Here is a 23627-nt window from a genome sequence, read left to right as displayed (position 1 = left end):
TAACGGAGAGAATTTTGTTGATGTCGGCATAAGATTTTGTTTGATGAGGAGGCAGGATATGAAGGTCTGTGCTTGCAAATGTCGTTAAGCACGTGACCAGGTGTTCAGGAAATTCACTTATCACCGGGCGTTCCTACGTATTGCGTCGGCTTGTGATAGGCTCTCGGAAGATGCTTAACCACGCGTTTTCTTGATATCTATTGTATTTCAAAACCTGTTGCAAGTCTGTTTTAGGTTTAGACTGGTGCTTATCATCGTCATCATGGAGGCTCATCTATTATTCACACGCTTGCGGAGAAGAGGATTAATTAATCTAATTGGTGGGTACGGGCTCAAAGGCATTAATTAAGAATAGGTATATTCGCAAGGCCATTTATAGGGGATTGCCCTACCTTAACTAAACGTGATGCCCATAGACCCGTGCGTAAGCATATCGCTGCAGTATCTATTTATAAAGCCTAAAATATGCAACTAAAGAAAAAGGTATAGGTAGGAGGGAAAGCAAGCAAGTAAGGCTTAATTTTGTGAATGTTAATAATATTAGTGTTGCTAAGATATAGGGGTGCTGCTGTAGTGCTCGCTTAGCCATATAAATATATTCATCTATTATTTATACGCTTATGGAGAAGAGGATTAATTAATTTAATTAGTAGGTATGGGCTTAAAGGTATTAATTAAGAATGGGTATATTCGCAAGGCCATTTATAGGGGATTGCCCTGCCTTAACTAAATATAATGCCTATAGACTTAGAAGTGCAGCGCCTGTACTATATAAGGTAGAGTAGGGGGAAGAAAAAATAAAAAATAAAAAAGGGGGGGAAAGGAGAGATTTAAGTTAATGTATTAGAGTGCCAAAATAGGCACTCTTATACGCCATTATACCTAAATACCTTCGCCTATTATATCTAGGGCGAGTAATAATAAGAACGGTATTAGCGTTTCACGTTAGAAGTTTATACTTAGCTAAAATAGGTCTTTTAGGGATAATAAATAGTAAAGCTGGAATGCTTATAAGGACTACCGGCCTAGTTGCTATATTTAGCCGTCCGTAAAACCGTTATCTTAAGTATATTAAGTAGCACCTTTCTAAAATAAGTATCCGTTATAGAGCTTAGAGTAAAGGCTAAAAGCAGTAACTTTATATTTTAGCTTATTTCTAACCACGTAGCTTATAAAGGCTAATCTCTTAAAGTAAAAAAGAGGGGCGTTTCTAGGTTAGGGGTTATTTTTAAATAGGTGTTTTATAGCTTAAACTGCGTATTTAGGTTGCCTTAAAGCGGTAATTATAATTAAGACTCCTTAGTAATTAACGTCCGTTTTATTACGCTTTAGATATAATATTATATAGTCCTCTACTAGCGTTATATCGTTTCTAGTATATTTTATAGTAAAAAAGGCGTAGCTATCTTTCTAAGCCTTAGTATAGGTAATCTTGCCTAGATAAAGGAATCCTATAAAGGCCGTGGTAACGGTAGTATTAAAGTTAAGATCCTTAACGGATTAGGTATTTAGGGTAACTAATTAGGCGAGGATGTCTTTAGTAATTGGCAATCTTTTAGCCGTAGTAAAGGGATTTATAGATGTTACACTATCTAGGATCCTCTTAATAATAGGATTATTAAAGACGGAGGTATTATAATTAGTATTAATATAGTAGGATTAAATTGCGGAGATATAGGCTCTAACTATAGTAGGCTTAATACGGCTTATTTCTAGACTAGCATTACTAAAGATCTATTAGGTAATTTATTCTCCTAGGTAGTAGAAAGGCGCTAGGTACTTTACCGCTCCATAAAGGTTATAGTAGCCTTCCTAACTCTTAATTATGGGATAGTATAAATCTCTTATTCTATTAAAGAGGCTATGCTATAATAGTTGGCCAAAGTATTCTAAGGGGGCTTTTACCTTAATCTAGAAATTAGGTAGGGGGTTTTTAAAAGAGACTAGGTCTTCTATTTTAGCGTTAGATTAAATATAATAAAAAAGCGTATAATAATAGTAAATTAGAAGTATCCTAATGCGGGTATAGTAATAATACCCTATTGCGATTAAAACGAGATAGAGTATTAGCTAGCCCGTTTTCTATAAAGAAAACCTACTTTATATAGAGTGTAATATTATAGGCTGCGGCTAGTTAGAGGATCTTATAGAGCGGGTAATTACCTAGTCCTTTTACTACCGTATTTTGGAATCCTAAAAGTATTACTGTGTTATCTATATAGATATAGACTAAGCTATACTCCTACTATATTACCTAGAGCTAAAATAAGGTTATAATTACTTAGATTTTCCGTTTATTAATTAGGGCAAGGCGGTGTTCTATATTAGGGTAGTAGCTTAAAGAATTATTTTAGGGTAGAGATACTAAATAGGGCGGCTATATTGTCCCTTAAGAATCCTTAAAAAAAAAGAAGGCCCTATAACTAAGAATCCTAAATACGTCTAAGAAGAGATAGAATTATTTTTAATCCGTATTGTTAAAGAAGAGGATACTATTTAAAAGGGTAAGAGCATCCCTCTACTATAATAAGTCTTAGTAAAGTTTAGCTGTTAGCTATTAGTGAGGATAACTACCTACCTTTATAAAAGTAGAGATAAACTTCTAGATAGAGCGGTTATATAAATACCTAAGCCTAATTACCCGGGCGCTCTAAGCGAGTTTATTAGCCAGTTTTTGACTTTAAACTAGCGTTAGGGATCTACCACTTAACGCTTTATTAATTTCTTTAATTATAGTGGCCTATTTTAAAGGAGAAAGACGCAGCTTAGACTTTAGAGTATCTATAATATAACCTAGGACTTTAGCTATAGTGCCTTTAATATTCTTTAATTTGTTTTATGGGATGCCTAATTTATTACTTAATTAGTTATATATACTAAGTAATTAAGGGAGGATAGAAGCGTTAAAGAGTATAAAGATAAAGTTATCTAGATAGTGCTTTAAGGCGGTATTTAGGATATATTAGATAAGTATCTAGTAAAATCCCTTTATAAAAAGATTAAATAAAAAGGGTGCAGTTTAAAGGCTAAATAAGAGGTAACGTTTAAAATACACTATACCCTTCTAGGAGAACCCTATAAGGCGTTAAGCTTTAATAAAAAATGGGATATTCTAAAAGGCGTCCTTAATATCCCTCTTAATAATTATATAACTATAGCCTATATATATAACGTGTTAGAGAACCTAATTAACTATTAAATATTATAGTATGGTGAATGCTATAGGGATTAAGTTATTAACAGATCGGCTAGATAGTAAGGATAAGTTATAAATACGGCGCCATCCCCTATCTACTTTAAGTACTAAACCTAGCGGTAAGGATATAACGGGAGACGTTGCTATTATAATCCTACCTATATCTAGATTGGCGCTAATCTTCTCTAAGATTAGGACCGTATTTACGGCTATTAAGGCTTAGTTTTTTTAGGAAAGGAGCTTAATTTCTAGGTCTACCCTAATCTGGTATCCGAACTTTAAAATACTAATAATATTATATTAGAGGTTGCCGGGGTATAGGGATAGATAATACCCCTATACTTAAATAATTAAGGGGAAGGGAGAGTTCTATAGAGGAAAGAAGGGTAAAAAGACTAAAAATAATAGTATAGTATTCGGCCTACCTATACTATAAGGGTAAAGTACGGTTTCGGCGGAGTATAGGTATAGCTTAATAAAATTCTCTTCCTCCTCTTCTTTTTCCTTATTAACACTTTCCTCTAGTAATTACTATTTATAATTCCTTATAGTATATAGGCCACCGTACTTACTATAGGTATATAGGAACTTGTAATTCTTACCTAGGTTATACTTCCCTCTATTAAAGCTATAACAGGTCCTTAAGATATTAGTACTTACTTACGCGCGTTTTAAGATAAATGCGGATTTATAAGTACTAGGATTATAATAGATATTTAGGAAGTTACTAGAGATCTTTTAGTTGGCTAGCTCTAACTAGTTCTTTTAAATAACTATAGAGTGGTGCTCTAAGGCCATAGTTATTAAGGGAGTAATTTAGTAAATAGTAGATAGCTAGATAACTTAATTATAGAAGGCAAGTATTTAGGGAATAAAATCTACTAAAAGATTCTTATATATAACGATTAAAATTATTATATAGTTAAGGAAGCCCTCTACCTACACTTTAACGGATAGGTAGTTCTTTATTATCCCTTCTTTCGGTCTTATAGAAAGGACGCTATTAATAATAAGGATATTATTTTAAGGCTTAGACTAAAGCTAGTTTATTAATTAGGGTTAAGGATAACACTGCCGTAGCTAATCTCGCTGTTACCGTAGCGAGGCTTAATGTATAGAGTTTAGTCGCCTAATCTTTCTATTCTTTTTAGACGCGTAGCATTTTAGTATAGTTCTCCTGTTCCTAAAGGAGTTTTATTTTTTAGTTAGTTGCTTAGTCCTTAATCTCCTTTACCTAAGCTCTTCTAACCCTTAGGTCCTTCTTATATAGTTACTAAAGCTATTCTTTAGCTTTTTTAGCGGCTAAAGTCTCGCGTTAAGCTGCGGAGAGAGGCGCTATTATAGAGGATAGAGACTATAACGCTAGTATATCGCCTAAAGGTGTAGGGAAAGGTAAGGGAGACTAGTAGGTAACCTCTAAGGAGTTTAGCTCGTTAAGTGTGTTATTATTAGTTAAGTTTTTAAGGTTTTTATAGACAATTTATAAAGGTTTAGATAAGCATATAGGTTGTTAAGTTATTAATAGCAATAATTAATTATTAGAAATTAAGTAAATAAGGTATTAGCTCTTAAATAAGACTAATATGGAAAGTAAGCAAGCAAGGCTTAATTTTGTGAATGTTAATGATGTTGGTGTTGCTGAGATGCAGGGGTGCTGCTGCAGTGCTCGCTTAGCCACATAGACATGTCCATTTTCGATAGGTGACAACTGTTAAGAATTTCAGGAATCCTGAAGAGTACTTACAATCATCGTTTTCTTGCGCATGCGGCGAAGTTGGTTCAGAATGATACTAAACCAAATATCATATCTTGATTGCATCGTGTTTGTCATTTTCTTGGCTCCCCAGTTACTCATTCATGTCGGACCCTGGCAAACGGTTAGATGGGTACTAGGAGCCCTACCATTTCTGGGTATGCTAAAGTAGTCCGACCATAAGTTGCCATAGGTTTGATGATTTATTTACTCACAGTATTTGAAGCGCTTCAACTGCCGTTTCAGTTCGTCAAGGAAAGATTTTTAACTCCTTTCCGATATCGCAGTCCATTCGTTCAGCGGGCGACAGCTTTCCAGGACTTCGTGATTAGGTGTGTTCGTTATACTTTTGCTTTTATGCCAGCATCTATGGGTAGAGTCTTCTTTTCCAAAGCTGTGGCATTGCCATTCCTGCGATTCCGCATGCTCCGCCATGGATTCATTAGATCGCCCATTACTTGGCAGGAAGTCAATCGTGTAAGTGTCTATCTCCTGATATTCTTGCTTTAATTATGGTCATCTATTTACATTTTTAGGCTGGTTTTCGAGGACTATGGATAACGCCTGATCAGTCCAAACGGCCCGATGTTGTCATTTATTACTGTCATGGTAAGCGCTTTATCATTATTCCATCGTAGAATATGCAAGTTGACCTTTCCCCCAAGGAGGTGGCTTTTTCATGGGTTCAAGCTATTTTTATATGGAGTTCTTACTTGCATGGGTGACTCTCCTAAAAGATGGGGGCTACGAAAACCCTGCATTGTTTGCGTTAGAGTACACGCTGGTCCCAGATGCTGTGTACCCAACCCAGGTGCAACAGGTATTCGCCGGATATGAGTATGTTTTGTCTATTGCTAGAAATTCCTCTCGAATCTGCGTCGGTGGAGACTCAGCCGGTGCGACCCTCATCTTAAGCTTCTTACTCTATATCGCCGATCATCCCGACTACCGGAATCGTCTCCCTGGGATGGCTTGCATGATTTCACCCTGGGTTACGATAGTGTCGGAGAAAAATCGGAACACACGTAGCGATTATCTCAATGCCAATAGTCTTCATTTATATGGCCGTCAGTACTGCGGATGGAAGGTGCCGGTCGATGATCCTATGGTTTCCCCAGGAAATTGCAAAGATTTGAGTCGTTGGGCAAAAGCTAGTCCTAGGAAAGGATGGTTTTTCCTCTTCGGGTCAGAAGAAGTTCTTGGGCCAGAAACCCGTAGTCTCATTGGACTGCTCAAGAAAACTGGTGCAGATGTTGATTTTCATGAAGAGCAAGGCGGCATTCATGCTTGGCCCGTAGCCGCATTGTATTTGGGTGAAACTAAAGATGAAAGATTGAAAGGCCTAAGAGACATTGTAAAAGTCATACATCAACGACTTGGATAATCGCGCCTTACTCCGACCGCCAGACCAACGCTCAAACACCAAAATTCAGCAGATAATCCTCAACGTCAGAGTGTCACATCACGAGCCACTGCTGCGCTGATGACATGGCATTAGTCGTTCATCTCGGCTGTCCAACCACTTCTCCATAGGACGCTTTCCCATAGATAGTTTGACCTTTCTTTCCTCATGTACGACCCAGCCAGTTATATCCCCAAAACCAAGATCCTTTGCCGCCGCCAGCAGCCTCCCCCTATCTTGCCTGGAATTGTCTGCAGGAGCACGTGCCATGCGGAGTTCATGGGCGGCGAGATTAGCCGCAGTCATCCGAAGATGAGGGCTTGCGTGGGCGATAATGTCTTGCTTCATGGACGCTCCAGAGCGATCTCTCTCTGTATCATGCAAATACTCGTTTTGAGATGATGTGGAATCAGGGGCATGGTCACTAGATACACACTTATCAGTTACTTGTATGATTCCGGAAGCAAGCAACAGCAATACGCAAATTAGAAGGGAAATTCAACTGACAGCTTTATGCCTTGTCTATTCTGGTTGGGAGATTCCATAGTAGATGCGAGCTTTCCGTTCAAAAGAAGGACACGATGAGGCTCAACACGCAACGGAAGGTGTGGATTGGTTTCTTTTATTTCTAGAAATATTGGAGGAAAGGGACAGAAATGGCAGGATGTATATATTTCTTTCGAACAAGAGAATGAGAGAGTTCGTCTTCTTATAGTCCAGCCTGGAGGCCCCCCAGGCCTAGGGAAAAGGCCTACTCAACAATGTCATGAGTATTGCACAACTCCAGCATATGAGTTGAATCCAGAGGCAAATACGGGGTTTAGACCGCTATGGAGCTAGTACGGTATAAATAGGATAACGTGTCGTTGTTGAACGAAGAGCAGTACATTTGAGCACATTCAAAGAGTTGCGCTTGGGAGTCGGTTCGGTGCACATATGCTGCGGGTTTCAGGCATACTGATTGCACAGCCCGGCCACTTTTCAGAAATCTAATAAAATTGATTGCGCTTGCCATGATTAAACTAGCAGGTACGAGCAGTAGCTACTAAAGGTGCAAAGTCGATGGGAAAAGTTGCAAACTGCACCACGTGTATTATGCAAAAAGTTGGTGAGAAGGGTTGTTTTGCGTAAAATCGATCTGCAGCGCAAAGTCATCCCGGGCCACCAAGCATTACACAGCAGGCTGAGATTGGCTCGCGACGGAGTTTCGGAATCAGAGTTGTGTAGTCCGGGCTTGGCTGCGCTAATAATGTGCAAAACCGAGAGCCGCATCCACCGTTTTACACCATCAAGTGCGCCTCAAGCTATGCTGGTCGAGCTTAACTGGTCACTTCCGGGCCCCTTGATTCTTTTCACCGTTAAGGCGTGGGTGAGCCTGCAGCCTGCCATCCAAGTAGCACTAGCGCAAGTGTCGGCTAAGCTATTTCCAACCTTCTATAACCTGCTTCGCCGGTAAGCAGTCATGTCTTCAGGAACATTCATAATACTTTTTACCTACAGCGTCATGCTTGAGCGCTCTACCTGGGAGGTATCGTCTTCAGGGGAAACAAGCTCTGCACCTTCATTCCTGTCTGAATCTAGAAACCTACCGTCACGAAATTTCTTTCAGCCTCGTCGTCATTCAAAGATTGCACAACCATCTTTCGGCTTCGCACGCTTTCTCCACACGCTTACTCTATAATTGTCTCCTTTCGCAAATGATCAACTATGACGCTGAATTGGGAGGATGTCTGGGAAGACATCCGCGAGCAATATTCTGTAAAAGGCCAGCCACTCAAGAAGGTGATGGATTTGATGAACCAAAATCACGATTTCAATGCGTCGTAAGTGTATATGCTTCATCTCCCGACTTTTTAAGACTACGCTTTCTCCCGTAGCTATGAAAGAGCAATCAAATCCTCTAAAAGTCATGCTGCCTGCGCTGCCAATTGACTTTTCCATCCAATAATTGCACAATACTAACTTATTCACTAGTGAGCGTGCTTATCGCCTTAAACTTAAGGAATGGGGTTTGAAGAAGCGGAAGCTCTCAAACAAAAAGCCGCAAGCCGAACGGGCTAAATTTAGCAGCACCAAAAAGACGAGGATCTCGTTATCTACTGCGCCGTAAGTTTTAGTTCACAATCTTGATAGGCTGCGCGTTTATCCGCCCTCTACCGTCCAATCTCCGTCGCCGGCAATCCCAGGCGTCATTACTCATGCTCCTACTATTGAATAATAACCGGCTTCTAATTCAATCATAGTCGAGCTTTTTCGCCTATTGAGTCAGATGCAACGGGAGGCTCACCTACAATGCAAACATTGGCCGAAAGCAATCACGAACACGGTCCATCGGATCCCGCAGCTGAGCACAATGGAAAGAACCCAGAACATCAGATCTACCAGCAGCTTGATGATCTTAGCCATGCAATTTGTAATGGTTCTTTAGCTGAAGTGCAACATATACTCGGCTCCATCCCCGATCAATCTTTTTTATCCAGAGAGGTTCCCCGAGAATGTTACAGGTCTCAGGAGCGGTCTCATCAATGGCCGTCTGGTCATGTACTCCATATTGCTGCTGCGAAATCGTCCGTCGATATGATGCAACTTCTACTGAAGTATGGCGCAGATATCCACGCCACAAGTTCTCCGACCGAATACCGACCACTACATTTCGCCGTCCAGTATGGAAAGCCCTTAAACGTTGAAGCCTTGATTCGCTCTGGAGCCGACGTAAACTTGACAAACAAGTGTTGCTGCTCTCCACTGCATATTGCAGTCGTAAATGCAACTCATCCATCCATTGTTCGCATACTCCTAGATCACGGTGCTGAGGTCAATGAAACTCTATTGAGCAGTGTGTTGTCTACCCGTAGCCGTGACTGGCCGCAAACTCGGACCGCTACTACGAAGATAGTCAAAATGCTACTTGAGAAAGGAGCATTATTATCAGACCCCGGGAAAGTTCAAACGGCATTTGAAAAATTCCTCGAACCGTGGATCCCATCTCATTTTTGGTACGACGATATCAACGAAGATGAAAAATGGTGTTTCTCATTCTTTTTATCTGCAGGAGTTTGCGTCCAAACTGCAACAAAACTCACATCTTGTAGACAGTCTGGGGGCAAATCTTTGGCTCATACCCTCCTCTTTCACACTCCTGGGTCAGGTCTAGCCGGTATGCTAATAGAAAAGACGTCTCTGGGCGTTGGCGAAAGTGGTCCCTTTATCCTTCATACAGTCCTGGAGTCTTGCTCACGCAAGACCATTGATCAATCGGACATTCCTGCCGCTGAGATGATAAAGATACTTCTCGAAAGAGGCGTAGATCCGAACCTTACTCGGGACGGTTTCACGCCAATTACGAGGCTATTAACGAAAAAGACCGACCTAGACGTACGTGCGTGCTTGTGTGCGCTCTTTGTCCGAGCTGATCCGATTCGCGATCAACATGGCCATGTGCCGGTATTTGAGGCTATTAGAAATTTCGAGGATCCTTTACGATTGGCTCTGGCAGAAATGTTCATCCCCAAATCGTACTTTTGGCCTTCAAGTTTGTGGCCCATATCAGAAAGTTGGACACTTTACACCAGCGAGGATTTCAAGAAATCATTATTTCGATATTTACCAACCGATGTTCAAGCTCATTTTCTGAAAGCCATCATCAACGTCTCAACGACAAAGGCTCTAAAATTATATACGACTGCTACAGGAGAGTCACAACCTTCACTAATTTTGGACGCCTTGAAAGTGAGAAAGGAGTTTGATTTACCAGCTTTCCAATTTCCTCAGGAATACATCGAGAAGTTGCTCACTCCGACGACCGAAACTTTTCTGCCACGGGTTCTACCAGATAGATATTCTACACCTCGCGTAGAGCAAAGAGAGCCAATGCCCTGGCCCCCACGCCAATCAAATGTTCAGACACCTACATCTTCCGCTAATGTTTGGAGCTCCATCCATCGGTTCAGAGATTCGCCAACATTGTTCGATTACAGCACCTCATAGAGTAGGAAACTTTTCGATAGCCACTTGCGGCCCATGCTATACCAAAGGGAAAGCATTAAGACATCACCGAGGGGGCTGCAAGTCGAGATACCTCCACTGGATTCTACATCACTACATCTTTTCATCTCTCCTACTCCAAAATCTCTGCATAACAACATCAAATGAAACCACTCGTTATCCCCCGAATGTATCGAAGCACCCAAAGGCAACATCTAAGAATTTCCCAGCGCCAAGCATAGCACCACTACCGTCAACCCAACCTTAAACCTGCTATAGAAGACCCCAACTTCGAATGTAGCCACCCTTCTTGAACTTGAAGAACGCCGTTATCCGTCAACCTCGGCCCTTCAAGAGCTCAACCACCGCTCCAACGGTGTTTTCCCCTCATGTTGTCCCGGCAGAAGCACTTCACAACGCTCCGGAAGGCCAAAGCCCATGCTTAGAGCAGCTTCACGAGCCTTCTTCTTGTTTTCTTCAATGGTGCCAGTCATGTGACGGGCCGATGCCAATATGGCGTTATGGGCGGCGAGGTTGGAGTCGGTCAAGGTTGGATGTGAAGGGGGCTCATGACGATGAGCAGGAGGGTCTTGAGGCTTGCTGGTCCGGTGGTGAGGGTGTGTGGTTTGAAGAGAGCTGGGGCAGGTTGCTTCGTTGCTAATTGACGAGCATGTCAGACTTCATCAGGTGGGTTGGGTGGGAGAGGAATGTCAAGAAATGGAAGTGATTAAGGAGGACTCACGAGGAAGGACCACCTCCACCCATGACAGAATGTTGTTGCTCTTGAGGAGACATGGTATGATGGGAGAAATAGTTTGATGGTTGGTCTGGTGCTGGTGCAGTGTACTATATGGACAATAACTGGTAAATGAAGAAAAGTCCACACTTTGTAAAGCATAGTGCGCGCTGAGACTGGGACCTTTATACTCTACTTGCGATGCGGCGTACATTAGCTAAGTGGGCCCGATGCAGGATCAACTATTGCTCAAGCAAGGTCTGGATGATACTCTGTAATAATATATGGTAGCAATTACACTTTCTTACGTGTGTATATTTCAAACTATACCATACCTCTACTATCACCTAAAATCATCCTATAGACTTCACGATTAAAGCACTCATCTTGAATGTATCAAAGTCAATGGAAGTGTCTTGTACACTCCTAGTGCTTTACTTTCGGAAACAGATCTCAGTCATCAGATCTCGGTGTGAAGAATATGCCAATAACCATACAACAGTTTCTCAGTTACTGTATTAGCTTACTCAATCAGTAATATTACCATTTGAAGTAACAAGGATTATAAAATTCACGAAATGATGGAGTTAACTAGGGAAGTTTGTTGCAGGAGAGGCACAACTGACGTTTCGCACGATTGCGAACGAGCGACAAGGCATCCGTCCTATGCTTTCGCCCCACGGAAACGGCAAGCCCTCACCAGCAGTCAGGTCCGCGTGTGAGCCGCGTCTCCACATTCTAATCCTGCTAGTACGCTTGCAAAATAACACAGCCCGTGTATTTTGTAGGTGACTCGCATATTATAAAAATATACTAGCCAGGGGTCCCACCCATTTAGCTAGCTGACAGCCAAAACCATCGATCGTAGTATTTCAGCCCCCAAACAAAGCTCTTTAGTTGGCGAATAGGAGTCCGGCTGAGAAGGTATCCATGGGGAGGCTTTTCTTCTAGCGCCGCATCTGGAAACGTCGAATCCCACGTGTCGTCTTAAAATGATACGGGTGATTCCCGTCTATCACTCAATTAGAAGGCCTAGAGTCTTGGCAGTATGAAGCTGAGGATTTAGAGTCACAATTGCCATCTTAAATCGTGATAAAAAGATTCAAAAATGATATATTTTGGTGTTTACTGCTGGAAGTATGTTTACGACCCATTGTGGTATACAATTAAGATAGGAAGCTATATAGATTCTATAGTGGATACATTTGTCATTTGTTAATATTTTGGTGTTCACGCACGGGTCGACCAAGCGACAGGCAGCCCTTTTGCCACCACAAACCCGCTGCATTCAACACTTAAACACTATTTTCGGGAGGTGTCAAGCGACCGAAATTTCCAACTGCAGGGCTTACGAGAACGAAGCCACTCACAACGGCGAGACTTCCTATGCGGAAGAGAGAATACATACCCATCCACATTCCGATCACATGGAAATCGAACGACGATATGAGGCGGCAGAATCCATGATAAAGGTATTATCAGTGGTCAGAGCCAACTTTGGACATCTCCTTGTGAATCTCTCCGGATGTCACGTGCCCCACTCTGCCCGGGAGCTAAGTTACGGTTCCTTAGGGTCAGTGCAGGGCAGTTGAGGGGGCAAGGGAGCGAGGTTTCTTGGGTACGGCGCCTGCCACATGGCCCGGGCAACCCAAGTGCATGCGGTGGCTGCACAGCCGGTTACTCTTGGTGGGCAATCCATTCAAGACTTAGTCTATCCAATGAGCTCGTGTTCAAAATCTGCTCGATTAAATAACGACTCAAACGTTCTCAATATGCTCCTATTATAATGAGTGGCATTCTCTTTCACACTGAGAAACACGAGGCTGAAAATGGTGATAGAGAAGCGGCAACTTTGGCCGATGGTTGAAAGAAGCTTAAATCTGGCGCCCCGATATTTCCCCGCACTAGCTGTACTGAAACCCTAGATGCTTCTTGTCGTAGCTACCTAGACTCAGGCACGGCCAGCGTGTTCCGGACGAGTGTCCGGTTCAATGTTTACTATGAAAGAGTGTCCGATATGTGAGGCACATAGGCACCCAAATATGTACTTAGAGGCTGAAAAATTGTCTTGCATCCGGTTGCAAAGGGTCATCGATTATACGGTACGTAAATATAGTATTCTCAATGGTGTAACTGAGGGGAAAATAGGCATAATTTGTATTTCAGGAATTTCCTTCTGAGGAATCAAAAAGGCATATATATATCCTTCGGTCCTCTGCTATCTTGCTCCTATATCTGCATCCTCTCGCCTATCTACCTACGATGGTTATCCTCACCGGCCCGTTCTTAACATGACTTCTCGAGTGTCCCCGGAACTTAAGGGCTGCACGCCGGGACAAATTTATCAGGACCAATTCTTCAAGCTAGGCACCATTTTTTATAGGAATGTGCTCCGACCGAATCATAGCCATCCTATCTTAGGAGTCTAACCACCTCTCCATCGGCCCCTTCCCTTCATGCTGACCAGGTAGGAACTATTCCGAAAGCTCAAATCCTAAGCTCTAGGCTACATCTCTAACTCTCTCTCTATGGTCTTTAACGGTGGCAGATATCGACCTTGCATATGCCAGGGCCGCATTTTGGGCCGCAAGGTTGGTGTTGGTCAAGGGAAGGTAGGATCTCTTTTCCGAAGAATTCTGTCGAGGAATACACGGAACCTGGAGAGGACCACCACTATGGCGTCTCGGGCGCGCGGAATACATAGAAATTATGCAAATTGTCGGGTCTCTGGTGGAGAAGCAGGTTAGATCTTGCTACGTGAGTTTCCTTCCATATAGCAGTAGAGGAGTAAACTCCAAGAAAGCAAACCATAACTAGGTAAAAATTGATGAACGGAAGTAAGAGAACAACAACTGTTGCTCTACCTCCAATTTCAGGCACCTCTGCTTGTAGAGAAACCATACTATTAACTGCTAGGTAGGAACGTACGTTGGTAGAGGCGCTCAGGTCCTTGGGAAAAAGTACCCAATATTACTCTGTCAGAGAGCGTTATCCATGCGCAAAGACGAAATTCGGAGCTTCAGTTAAACGAAAGCAAGTTCTCAAGTTCATTTCAAGCTTTTTTATAATGATTTACCGCTTTTATCCTGCAGGCATGAGGTGGCATGCCAACATCAGCACACACCGAATAAGCCATACAACGGAGAAAGGAAAAAATCTGCACTTAATGTAGGATAGCCCTAATCCTCTGAGGTGTCTTCTCTGCTAAGGTAACATACATGTTGGAATTTTACTTTACGACGATCGAGCTGCTCAACCGGCCGAGCCGGAAATGGTTGGCTAATTTCATGTATGGCCAGCCAATCCATAAGCAAGGCATTAAAAAGGAAAATTAACCTCGTGAACATATTGCTGATTTAGTTAGCGCCCGTATTTGGACTTTAGCCTAGAATGTTTGTTTAGAGGATTAACTGGTAAATCTAGAAGCAGCTGCAAGAGGGTGATTCACTTGCTCCGAATACTTCAGTCTTGCTTGAGAGGTTCCCCACCGTTTCCAGGTCGCACACTTCCGAGCATGACTCATCTACTAATTCCGATCATCTGGATAGTGGCGCTGGATGACATGGCATCCCTGACAAGTTCGAGTATTTTTCACTCGACAACTTACAATGGCTTGTCCAAGATGCAAGATCATGTTTCACCAACATGCATAAAGTACAGCGCAACTGTCAGGCGCATCTTGGCCTTTGTTCGCAGTGCACAAACCCAAACACTTCAATATCTGCATGATAGGCGCGTGATCATCACGAATGTTAGTAATACTATAATGCTACACACTCCTCAAAATGTAGTTACTCTTTTGAACAAACCGCAAATCTAATTGTTATTTTTTCAAATTCATGCCGTGCCGAGTCTAAAACCCCTCATATTGTTAATAATATAACGTTCATCACAAGCTATCTAAGCTGAAAATGTCGATAACATAGTGCGAATAGGAGTCGAGCTGCGGCTATTATTTTATGGTTTGGATGCTGTTGTCATGTCTGCAGGGGCATATGACCTGAGAAAAGCAGATAGGCTTTTTTGAAATCAATATGTTTTCATAATTGTCTATTCTTGCTGCAGATTAGGAGCTGTGCCCATTTCTGGCTAGCAACGCAAACGAGGGGAAAGAAGGAGAAAGGGACAACCGAATACCGCGCAATTATTTCTTACACTGCCTCCTAGATGCAGCTTGCATGGTCAGGTGAGTCACTTCCCGTGCAAACTTTGAGAGATCAATCGTACCTTTGCAATATGGTGAGAACCGCTCTGGGCAACTCGAGGCTTCCCAACAAAAGCGCCGATGCTGCACACTAGGGAGCTGCAACTGGGGTTGGTTCCTGGGCAGGAGGTTGGCAGGCGGCTGATCCAGCCGTTGGGGATGGGCTATACGATCTTACCTCGTGGCCTTTCAAGACGTCACAATACTGCGGATCACTCGAGCCGGAAGCTTCATGTCTCGGAGCACGCTGCAATTGACCTGGATAGAAGTGTCTTAGCTGCTCAGACCTAGGGTGCGATTAGTCCACTAATTAGCTTTGTTTGCCGCCAGCTACACCTCTTCCAACACCACTTCGTGTTACTGCCCTGGGCGCCTATCCGTGAATAGATTCCCTCGATATATGCCAGGTCTGTGGCGTTAAGAATAGGATGCGTAAATTCAACGACCGCGACCCATTCGTAAATAAAACAGTCCAGGAAGGAGGTACTTCAGCAGGAGAAGACATTCCGCAAGGCGTTCTGTCAGGTCGTTTCATACAATCGCATCCACCAATTAGTTTTGCAGGCCTCAAAAACAGGCCAGTGGCGTGTGACTGCTTTACCAACCAATGTCACGCTGCCGTTTCAGCTTCAATCCGCCGTACGCGTATCTTATTTCTAAGCCTAGTTCTTGTGCGTTGCTTTTCGGTGCTAAGTGGAGTGTTATGACATGGACATTCTTAGACTGACAGCGTACGGATACCACCTGCACTCTAGCGATCGGGGTTTCATTTTTCACTGTTTTCCCGCTGATTGTTTGTTTGGGTGAGAATCAAAGAGTGAAAACTTCATGTTCGTTCCTCTCCAAACAAAATTTGCTCCACTCCATAAAATAAGAGCTTGATTTAATAGAATTAAGAGTATGCTGTGCATATTGGCTGTTTCAAGTTGATCCAAATGTTGCAGAATGCAGGCGGATAATGTCGTGCACTACACATAGATGAAACCCTAATCACCGTGATAATTCGGTTCATGGAGGAATTTACATAGACTTCAGTAAATTTTCACGCAGAGCTTCTCGTGGACAATGCGACCAGCAAGCAGCTCTTTTGGTAGCTAGGTGACAGCCAGCTGCTAATGAGTAGTCGCCATGGTACCGGAAGCTCTGCTATTGACTCACCCTTGGCCGCATTGCGCGTACAGTCTCCTACGCAGAGAGCAATGCAGAGCTTCAACCGCGCGAAAAGAACGTGTAGGCTTGATAAAATCAGACCCTACTCTTATATAACTCCTTACTTTTTACTATAACACACCTTCCACATGGCAAAGTTTAAGCAAACATGAGCTGAACTGGTCAATTAACAAACATAGATGTACGTGATAATAAAAGCGGACAACATTTCATAACATAGGGGGGAACGAAGAGGAACATGATGTGTTGAGGGGAAACTGTTCGAATTCCTCAACATAGCTCACTTGCTATCATTGTAATTTAGAAATATGTTTAGATTTTGTAAAGTTTATCATCATGGTGGTTTATCATTGCTTTTGTATTCCACTACGCCGTAGTTTTTAACCCACCATTGAGTCAATGAGCAGTGCGCCGCACAAATATTTCCTCTTTTCCACCAATATACTACATAAGGTCAACCTTATGCCGTCGCTGAAAATGCCTCCTCGCATGCAACGAAATCACCAATGGATAGAGAGCATATCATATCTCTTTGCTCTAGTTAACTCCTCCTTAAGAGTATAGCCACATCTCCAAGGGGGTGTGTCCCCTATGCCGCGCTGGTAAACAACAATCCGATAGCTCAAAACCCAAGCTCTGAGCGGCGACACCAAGCCTTTTGGCCCTCTCACTCTCAGCCGCATTTTCTAGACCTCCAACTGTAGTTTCTGCAGATGCCATAGCGGCGTTGTGAGTGGCAAGGTTCTTGCTAGTCATAGGATCGCATACAGATCCTTCAAGACAGGAGTAGTAAGGCAGGCTGACTGCGTGGTCATTGGGAGGTTTGAAATTGCGATGGTGATGGTCCGTAGGGGGTAAGGAGCTTGCGTAGGTTGCTTGATCGCTATAAACATGTATGATTAGACTAAGAGAAACTTCATCATAAGCGAGGCGGTTTAGGGAAGACGTAGTAATATAGGAAGCGTGGTAGAGGGCGTCTGAATGAGTATGATGAGATGTATAAAGCGTTAGAAGCTAGGGTTAGACAATGATGTAGAAAGGCTGCATAGTGCAGTCATAAGCCGATCAAAGGAGACAAGGAGAGGAAAGGCTGACGTTGCTGAATCATCTCCTTTACGCGTTGATGTGCCTTCTAGAACCATTGTTTAATTGGACAGGGATTTAGGTCAGTAACTCGGCAGGTGAGTCTCATGCAATGGTCGGAAAATCTATCGGAAGGGATGACAGAACCGAAGGGACAAATACTGAATACAAGACTCGATGCACTGAGCGAAACTGTGTCTGGAGCGGCTTGCAAGGAGCTGCATTGGAGCTTTCTTATATTTTGAAGTTTAAACACCAAGCGCAAGCGTGCGAGACAACTATATCAGCATCTTGCATGAGAGATACGATCGCGCCTCGCGCCCCTTCATGTTCGGCCACTATTTAGACCAGTCCAAAGCTCAGACATGGACGCTGCCATCGTGTTGTCGGATGCGCAGAAAGGATCCGAAGTGGAAGACATTCGCCTAGTGAAGTTTCTAGTTCGACTCACCAAGCATCTCCCGGATTTGCACTCTACCCACGCGGCCCACGCTCGTACTGCCTTGAAAAGTGCCAGTCAACTGGCATCTTCTCAAATATTTCGCCAGCTGTGGATTAACTAGCGTTTCTCTGCACAAAACCGACCAATCCAATGGAGGAGATCTGATAGCTTATAATTCTCGACCGCTGTCTGACGTGTACGCCCTGTCGCGGGGCTTCCGCGTGCTTGCTGTGGGAGACAAAAATATCACTCACTTACAAACAATTGGTAGCTTGCTTGTTGGCTGGTCCTTGCTGTTACCGGAGTGCAGCGCCCCTGGTCATAGTCCGCGAACCTTACTTTAGTGCACCACCCAGGCATTCTAGTTGGTAACGGCGTTTTTGGCGAGTTCCCAACTCCGCGACGCTAAGGATCAATACACCACGGCTGCTTGATCGATCTGCTGCATTGCTTACCCGTTCTCAACCTTCTTCACTCCAGACCCTGGCTCCAACTCGTCAACGCTGTAGCGCCGTCACGGCATTACTCTGTCGCTTCGCTCGGAGGTCCATTCTGTAGAGTAGGTAGCGTAAAAGCGACAGGAGTGAGAATATGGATCCCGGCCATCATTCTTGACTATTTGGTTGCCATTCACTCAGGTGTCCTTTGGCAACATAGACACCTAATAGCGTCATCATGATCATCACCGGCGTAGAGATCTATGGCCGAGTGGAGAATCTAGATCTCGTGCCGCAGGACTTCCACCCCAAGCTCTTCTTAACATTCGTGGATCCACTGATATACTACGCTGGGATTTTAATCGTACTAGTCCAAGCCAAATTCTTCTCTAAAGTTTATCCTAACCCACCGAGCGGCCAGCACGGACAGAAATGTGGAGATACAGTGATGGTGGCATGACTTTTGCGGTAAACACCTAAAATGGCAGGATCGAAAAATCGCATTTGCCTTCAGCGGTTCGCAATCGTGCGGACCGCATGCCAGGGCCGGTCGTCGCCTCGGCTCATTCATGCAAGCGCCCCGATGACTATGATGCTTGGCCACCCTGCAGCTTGAAGCAGCACGGTTACTGTCGATCATTTTGGGTCCTTGCATTGCGTGGGGTGAGGCAATTTTTTGAAGCGCGGCCACGGCTGCGATGCCCAAAGGTCCAGCTTTTTCTTACATGTATTTGCATGCCACAAGCGCTAATCTCAAAGGCAAAGCTCAATTTCCAAGTGCGAAGCCACTCCGTGGGGGAAGGAATCCGCACGCCCTATTGGATCCGGCTCTTTGGTCTCAACAGAGCCGTCAGAGTATAAACACAAGACAGCCAATGCCACAACGGGAAAGAGTATCGGAGGCACCTCACCGTCCCAGAATTGTTAGGCCTTGTGCCCAACCCCCACCCACCGTTTACCTCGACGACCCAGGGCAGTGGTCTTTTGGACTGGAGTGGAGCTCCAGTGGAACGCCGGTTTATGTTTATCAGTTTTAGGAAAGCACTAAGCTTGAAACTGATAAATGTAAACTGACCCCATATTGGAGCTCCACACTCCATCCACTCCACTCTAGTCCAAAAAGATCACTGACCCAGAGACAACACCTGGCAGCCGACTTCTCGCGTTGAGCTCGTGGTGGTCCGCAGGGACTGCTTTTAATATGTTAACATCCATTCACAGCTAGACCCTCTTACCCAGATTCTTACCTTATTAGTCTGGATATCCTAATTACTTCGGCTCGCATCGCTTCCGATAAGTGGCGTAAGCGGAAATCACTTAGCTTGTACACACAGCACAAATAAAGCTATTTTGATGAAAAACTGGCTCCACGGCAATTCCCTCTTTCATACTATTTTCAATCCTGGAATCTATCTGTTGTTGGGGCAATAAGGCTGAAAATGGTGATATTGCGGTGGTGGTTAAAATAAACTTGGGTTTGCTCTTGGCATTGAACCCGGACCGCACGGGGTAACTCCCGAATGGTCGTGGAGATCTGTGCGACATCGCGCCTAGCCCTATTGCTTTTGCGAAGGTCCTCACAACGGGCAGGGTTCAAAGAAGCCGACACACATCCATTTCAACAAGGGGCTTCGCGGAAAAGAGTAGGACTCGTGGTAAGTTCAGTGATCTATTTGGACTGGAGCCGATTTGGCGCGTTTGGCTGGAGCCGATTTGCATTGGCTGTGGATCCGGTGATTTGATTGGTGGCGTGGAGTGGATTTTGAGGCTTTGGAGCTCTTAGAGCGCCAGTCGTATATCCAATTAGAAGAAGGTGGCTATAGAGGAAGGATCAATAAGGTATTAGCGCGTAGTGTTAAGCCGATCGGTAGAGCCGTATAACAACTCGGTTTTCCAGAATATAAGCGTCCCCTATACGATCTATAAAGCCTGCTTATTTCCTTTTCTTCCTAGTTAATTACTTGGTGGCTTAATTTTACCTCCCTTAATTGCTATAGAGTGATTCTTTCCTATACGCGCAGCCGCGCCTACTAACAACGTTATCCTTACACTAAGATTAATTAATCTAAAGGTCGATAACTCTAAGGAAATTAGCAAGTTTCAGCTCTACGGTAAATAGTATATTCGGTATAAATCTCTTATAAAGCGGCTAAAGTATACTAAGCAACGAACGTCACCGAGGACGTTTAGGGCTTTTGCTTTAAGGAGGAGTTTAATATAATTAAAGAAGAAGAGATTGGCTCCAAGGAAGAGCCTATATAATAGGGTAGTAGTTATTAAGGAGGATAAGATTATAGTGGAAGGTAGTGAGGAAACTAATAAGTAAATCTAATAATCTTTTTTAGTAAGCCTAAACGCCTCCTACCCCTAAATACGACACTAAGGTCGTGCTAAGGCTTACTGTAAATAGTATATATCTACACTGGAGCTCCATTGCGCTCCTGGAGTCAAACTGTCTTTTTGGTGGATGGAGTGGATTTGTCGATTGGTAGTCCGTGCACCGATTGTAAGAAAATAATGATGACTCTGTCTATTGATTGTGGCTCTAAGAGCCTCTATATATACATGAGGAAGGTGTAGGAAATAAGAATGAGAAGGGGGGAGGGGGGTGGCAATGGAAACAAGGGGTAGGTGAGCGAGTCAAGACGGGGTAAGTGACTGAGTCAATGACTGAGTCAATGGGTAGGTAGCTGAGTCGGTGACAACACAGCCTGATTCAGGTCGACAACTTGTTCTGCTGTGAATTGTTTGTCTACTTTGGTTTTCGATTGCTCATTCAGTGAATCGTTTGTAGCCAGGGGATTGATGTACACAATGTCATCTTTGTATCTGAACTCCGAATCATCGATGACTTTGCTAATGTACGAGACTCTGCGCTTAAGTTGCGTCACAAGCTAGTACAATTTTATTTGGGTGTTCTGGAACCCTGTCAGGATCGAGAATACTGAAGCGAGGCGAGCTGTCTTCATGCCTCTGGCCAATCCTGAGATCATTGCGTGCAACGGCTCACCGCCAACTATCAGGTCTCCTTTGGTCAGCTACAGGAAAGAGGCAGCTCTGCCCAGGGCATTGAAAACACTTCCATTCATGAGGTGTTGTGCCGATGAAGAAAGACTACTTAGTTTCTAAGAGGAAGATGTATCTGTGGTAGCGGGCACTGTCAACGTTCCTCAATGGAATGATGTCTATTGCCAGACGCGTAGACTGTTTGATGTAATCAGTTATTGCCACAACGAGGTCCCAATCCAGCTCATAGCCCTGGCTTTCACCACTCCTTTCCATTTCAAACCTACCGAATGTCATGCCCTCGAGCTTCGAAAGCCTTTCTTCTTCGCCTGCCAGGAAGGAGGTAGTGGTATCGGTGAAGCGGTATTCCAAGTATTGTCTCCAAGGACTGTCATCCTTTAGCGCTAGCAGTGCCAGTTCCAACCTCCAAAATCTTGAGCCCCTGATCTCGATGGGCATAGAGGGCCACGGTTGAAGCTAGGCGCCTGTTGTCTTCACGGCAGACCCGACCTGTCTCATAGTTGTTGAACAGGAGATTATCCTGTAGAGCAACCTGAATGCCTGTCTTCTCTCCCTTGTAAATTGCAGGAAGATTTTGTACAGGTGACGCATGGGCCGCGACTCAGAAGACTGAGGATTTAGGATCGCAGATGGTCTCTCAATTTCGTGGGCACGGAATTCTTTGCTATATTGCATGATTTTGCTTGCGGGTGAATTGAGGTCTGTCTTCATGAGATCGAGCCTCTTCGTCGTCCAGTCAAGGAGCTTTGAAGATATGGGAATTCTGAGCCCTTTTAGGAGTTATTCTACAAGCGTGGCTTTGGAGTGAATTAGCTGATGCGAGGTTATATAATTCAACGAAGGAATGACAGCATCACCACTCATGACTAAAAGCAGATACATCCGCTCTATGATGTCTTTTGCGAGAAAGTCGTAATTCAGCTTTCAGACCATTTGAGTATATGGACTCAGGTTGTCACTGAGCTTGGGTGCGGACTGATCCGTAGCAGTGAGGAATATGTTCATGGCCTCCAACATCCGTTGGCCTTCCGAACCTAGAAGAACGATATTTGACGGTAATCCTCTAACAACCTTTGAAGTGGTGCTTGCATAAGTTTGGGTAGATTCGCGGCTCTGTTTGGCAACATTTGGCTATATCTTGATATTTTCGAATGCTGTGGCATGAAAGCTCGCTTGGACTTCGTGGCCGTGCTCTTGTGCGCTGCAAGAATCGACAGTTGCATGCTGGCATAAAGTGTGCAGGATGCAAGATATATTTCGACTCTCCTTTCATGGCCTTTGCAGTGAACTCTAGACCAACCTGCGCTTCGGTCATGTTGCTCTTCTATCAGACCACGACAATGCTCTGTAAAAATATCTTGCCCTTTTTCGGTTGATAAGGAGGTCAGGAGAAATTAGAAGACCACTAGCGGCAAGAGATGCTATTCAAAGAAGCTGGCCGCAGAGTGAAGAGCGTCTCAATGCCATAGTCATCCTCAGGCACGATCAACGCCTTTGAAAGACTGATATCTCGGACCTCGTAGCACTCAATGTCGCTTGCTCTATGACCATCAGTAGCAGCCTCTAAGGCCATAGCTAGATAGCTTGTGGAAGGGAATACATCTCTTTCCCAAGCTGAATCAAGGCATTGGTTTTGGCTAAGGTTCGTGAATGCTAGACTTACCCGGTGGTCTGTAAGCCGAGCGCCGCTATGTGAGGATTGAATGCACTAGGACCGGATACTCATCTAAACAAGACAGGAAGGTGGCGGTGACTCAAGCCACGTGAAGCATGGCTTTCACTGATAGATGTAGATAGCTTGATACAGAATCTGTAAACGGGGAGGTCCCCGAACCTCTTCCTAACTGAGGGTTATCCGCAGGCCCTTTTTGGGGGTGATACCCTCAACCCTCACGCTTCGCTATGCTCGAATGTTGAGATGCGTGAATGTTGCGATGCGTGCAGGTTGTGTTTTGATAGAAAGTTACTGTGTCTGGCTTAAGCGAGTCGGGTTTGATTATTATTTTAACAGTCGTGAGGGTCCGCTAGCAACTTCCGCAATTGGGTTCAGTATGTCTCTTGCAGTATGTCTCTTGCGCCGTCACAATCATAATCACATTGACGCAAGAGTGCACTACTGCACTACGGACCTGCGGTCGCACGCAATTCTTTGCCCTCCTCGTCAACTGTGCCCCTTGATATGCATGCTTGACA

General features: G+C 43.9%; 5 protein-coding genes across 5 annotated transcripts; 2 read left to right on the top strand and 3 right to left on the bottom strand.

The window, feature by feature from the left end:
• Nucleotides 1-4980: 4980 nt before the first annotated feature.
• Nucleotides 4981-6333, top strand: K441DRAFT_582379 (alpha/beta-hydrolase; the record flags this gene model as incomplete). Its single annotated transcript, XM_067644457.1, has 4 exons — nucleotides 4981-5107; nucleotides 5167-5426; nucleotides 5486-5558; nucleotides 5615-6333. 4 exons carry the CDS (start codon nucleotides 4981-4983, stop codon nucleotides 6331-6333), a joined length of 1179 nt encoding a protein of 392 aa, XP_067499279.1.
• A 1566-nt stretch (nucleotides 6334-7899) lies between these two features.
• On the top strand, nucleotides 7900-10589 carry K441DRAFT_269232 (uncharacterized protein). Its single transcript, XM_067640868.1, has 3 exons — nucleotides 7900-8174; nucleotides 8326-8457; nucleotides 8595-10589. The coding sequence occupies exons 1-3, from the start codon at nucleotides 8059-8061 to the stop codon at nucleotides 10336-10338; spliced, it is 1992 nt and encodes a 663-aa protein (XP_067499278.1). The 5' UTR covers nucleotides 7900-8058; the 3' UTR covers nucleotides 10339-10589.
• A 96-nt stretch (nucleotides 10590-10685) lies between these two features.
• On the bottom strand, nucleotides 10686-11130 carry K441DRAFT_680826 (uncharacterized protein; the record flags this gene model as incomplete). Its single annotated transcript, XM_067651405.1, has 2 exons — nucleotides 10686-10992; nucleotides 11078-11130. 2 exons carry the CDS (start codon nucleotides 11128-11130, stop codon nucleotides 10686-10688), a joined length of 360 nt encoding a protein of 119 aa, XP_067499277.1.
• Nucleotides 11131-16776: 5646 nt separating this feature from the next.
• K441DRAFT_667114 (uncharacterized protein) lies at nucleotides 16777-17555 on the bottom strand. The gene has a single exon (XM_067649767.1). It carries the CDS (start codon nucleotides 17199-17201, stop codon nucleotides 16998-17000), a length of 204 nt encoding a protein of 67 aa, XP_067499276.1. The 5' UTR covers nucleotides 17202-17555; the 3' UTR covers nucleotides 16777-16997.
• Nucleotides 17556-21521: 3966 nt separating this feature from the next.
• K441DRAFT_734452 (uncharacterized protein) lies at nucleotides 21522-22062 on the bottom strand (the record flags this gene model as incomplete). Its single annotated transcript, XM_067654281.1, has 1 exon — nucleotides 21522-22062. The coding sequence occupies exon 1, from the start codon at nucleotides 21870-21872 to the stop codon at nucleotides 21522-21524; it is 351 nt and encodes a 116-aa protein (XP_067499275.1). The 5' UTR covers nucleotides 21873-22062.
• Between the last annotated feature and the right edge of the window lie 1565 nt (nucleotides 22063-23627).

This window comes from Cenococcum geophilum (genome assembly GCF_001692895.1).
Source record: "Cenococcum geophilum 1.58 unplaced genomic scaffold K441scaffold_53, whole genome shotgun sequence".
Taxonomy (NCBI): domain Eukaryota; kingdom Fungi; phylum Ascomycota; class Dothideomycetes; order Gloniales; family Gloniaceae; genus Cenococcum; species Cenococcum geophilum.
This window is presented reverse-complemented; position numbering and strand designations above follow the sequence as displayed.

Coding starts and splice junctions, on each gene's coding strand:
- K441DRAFT_269232 (XM_067640868.1), top strand. CDS start 8,059: ATGACGCTGAATTGGGAGGATGTCTGGGAAGACATCCGCGAGCAATAT. Junction 8,175..8,325: donor AATCACGATTTCAATGCGTC/GTAAGTGTATAT, acceptor CTTATTCACTAG/TGAGCGTGCTTATCGCCTTA. Junction 8,458..8,594: donor ATCTCGTTATCTACTGCGCC/GTAAGTTTTAGT, acceptor ATTCAATCATAG/TCGAGCTTTTTCGCCTATTG.
- K441DRAFT_667114 (XM_067649767.1), bottom strand. CDS start 17,201: ATGACTAGCAAGAACCTTGCCACTCACAACGCCGCTATGGCATCTGCA.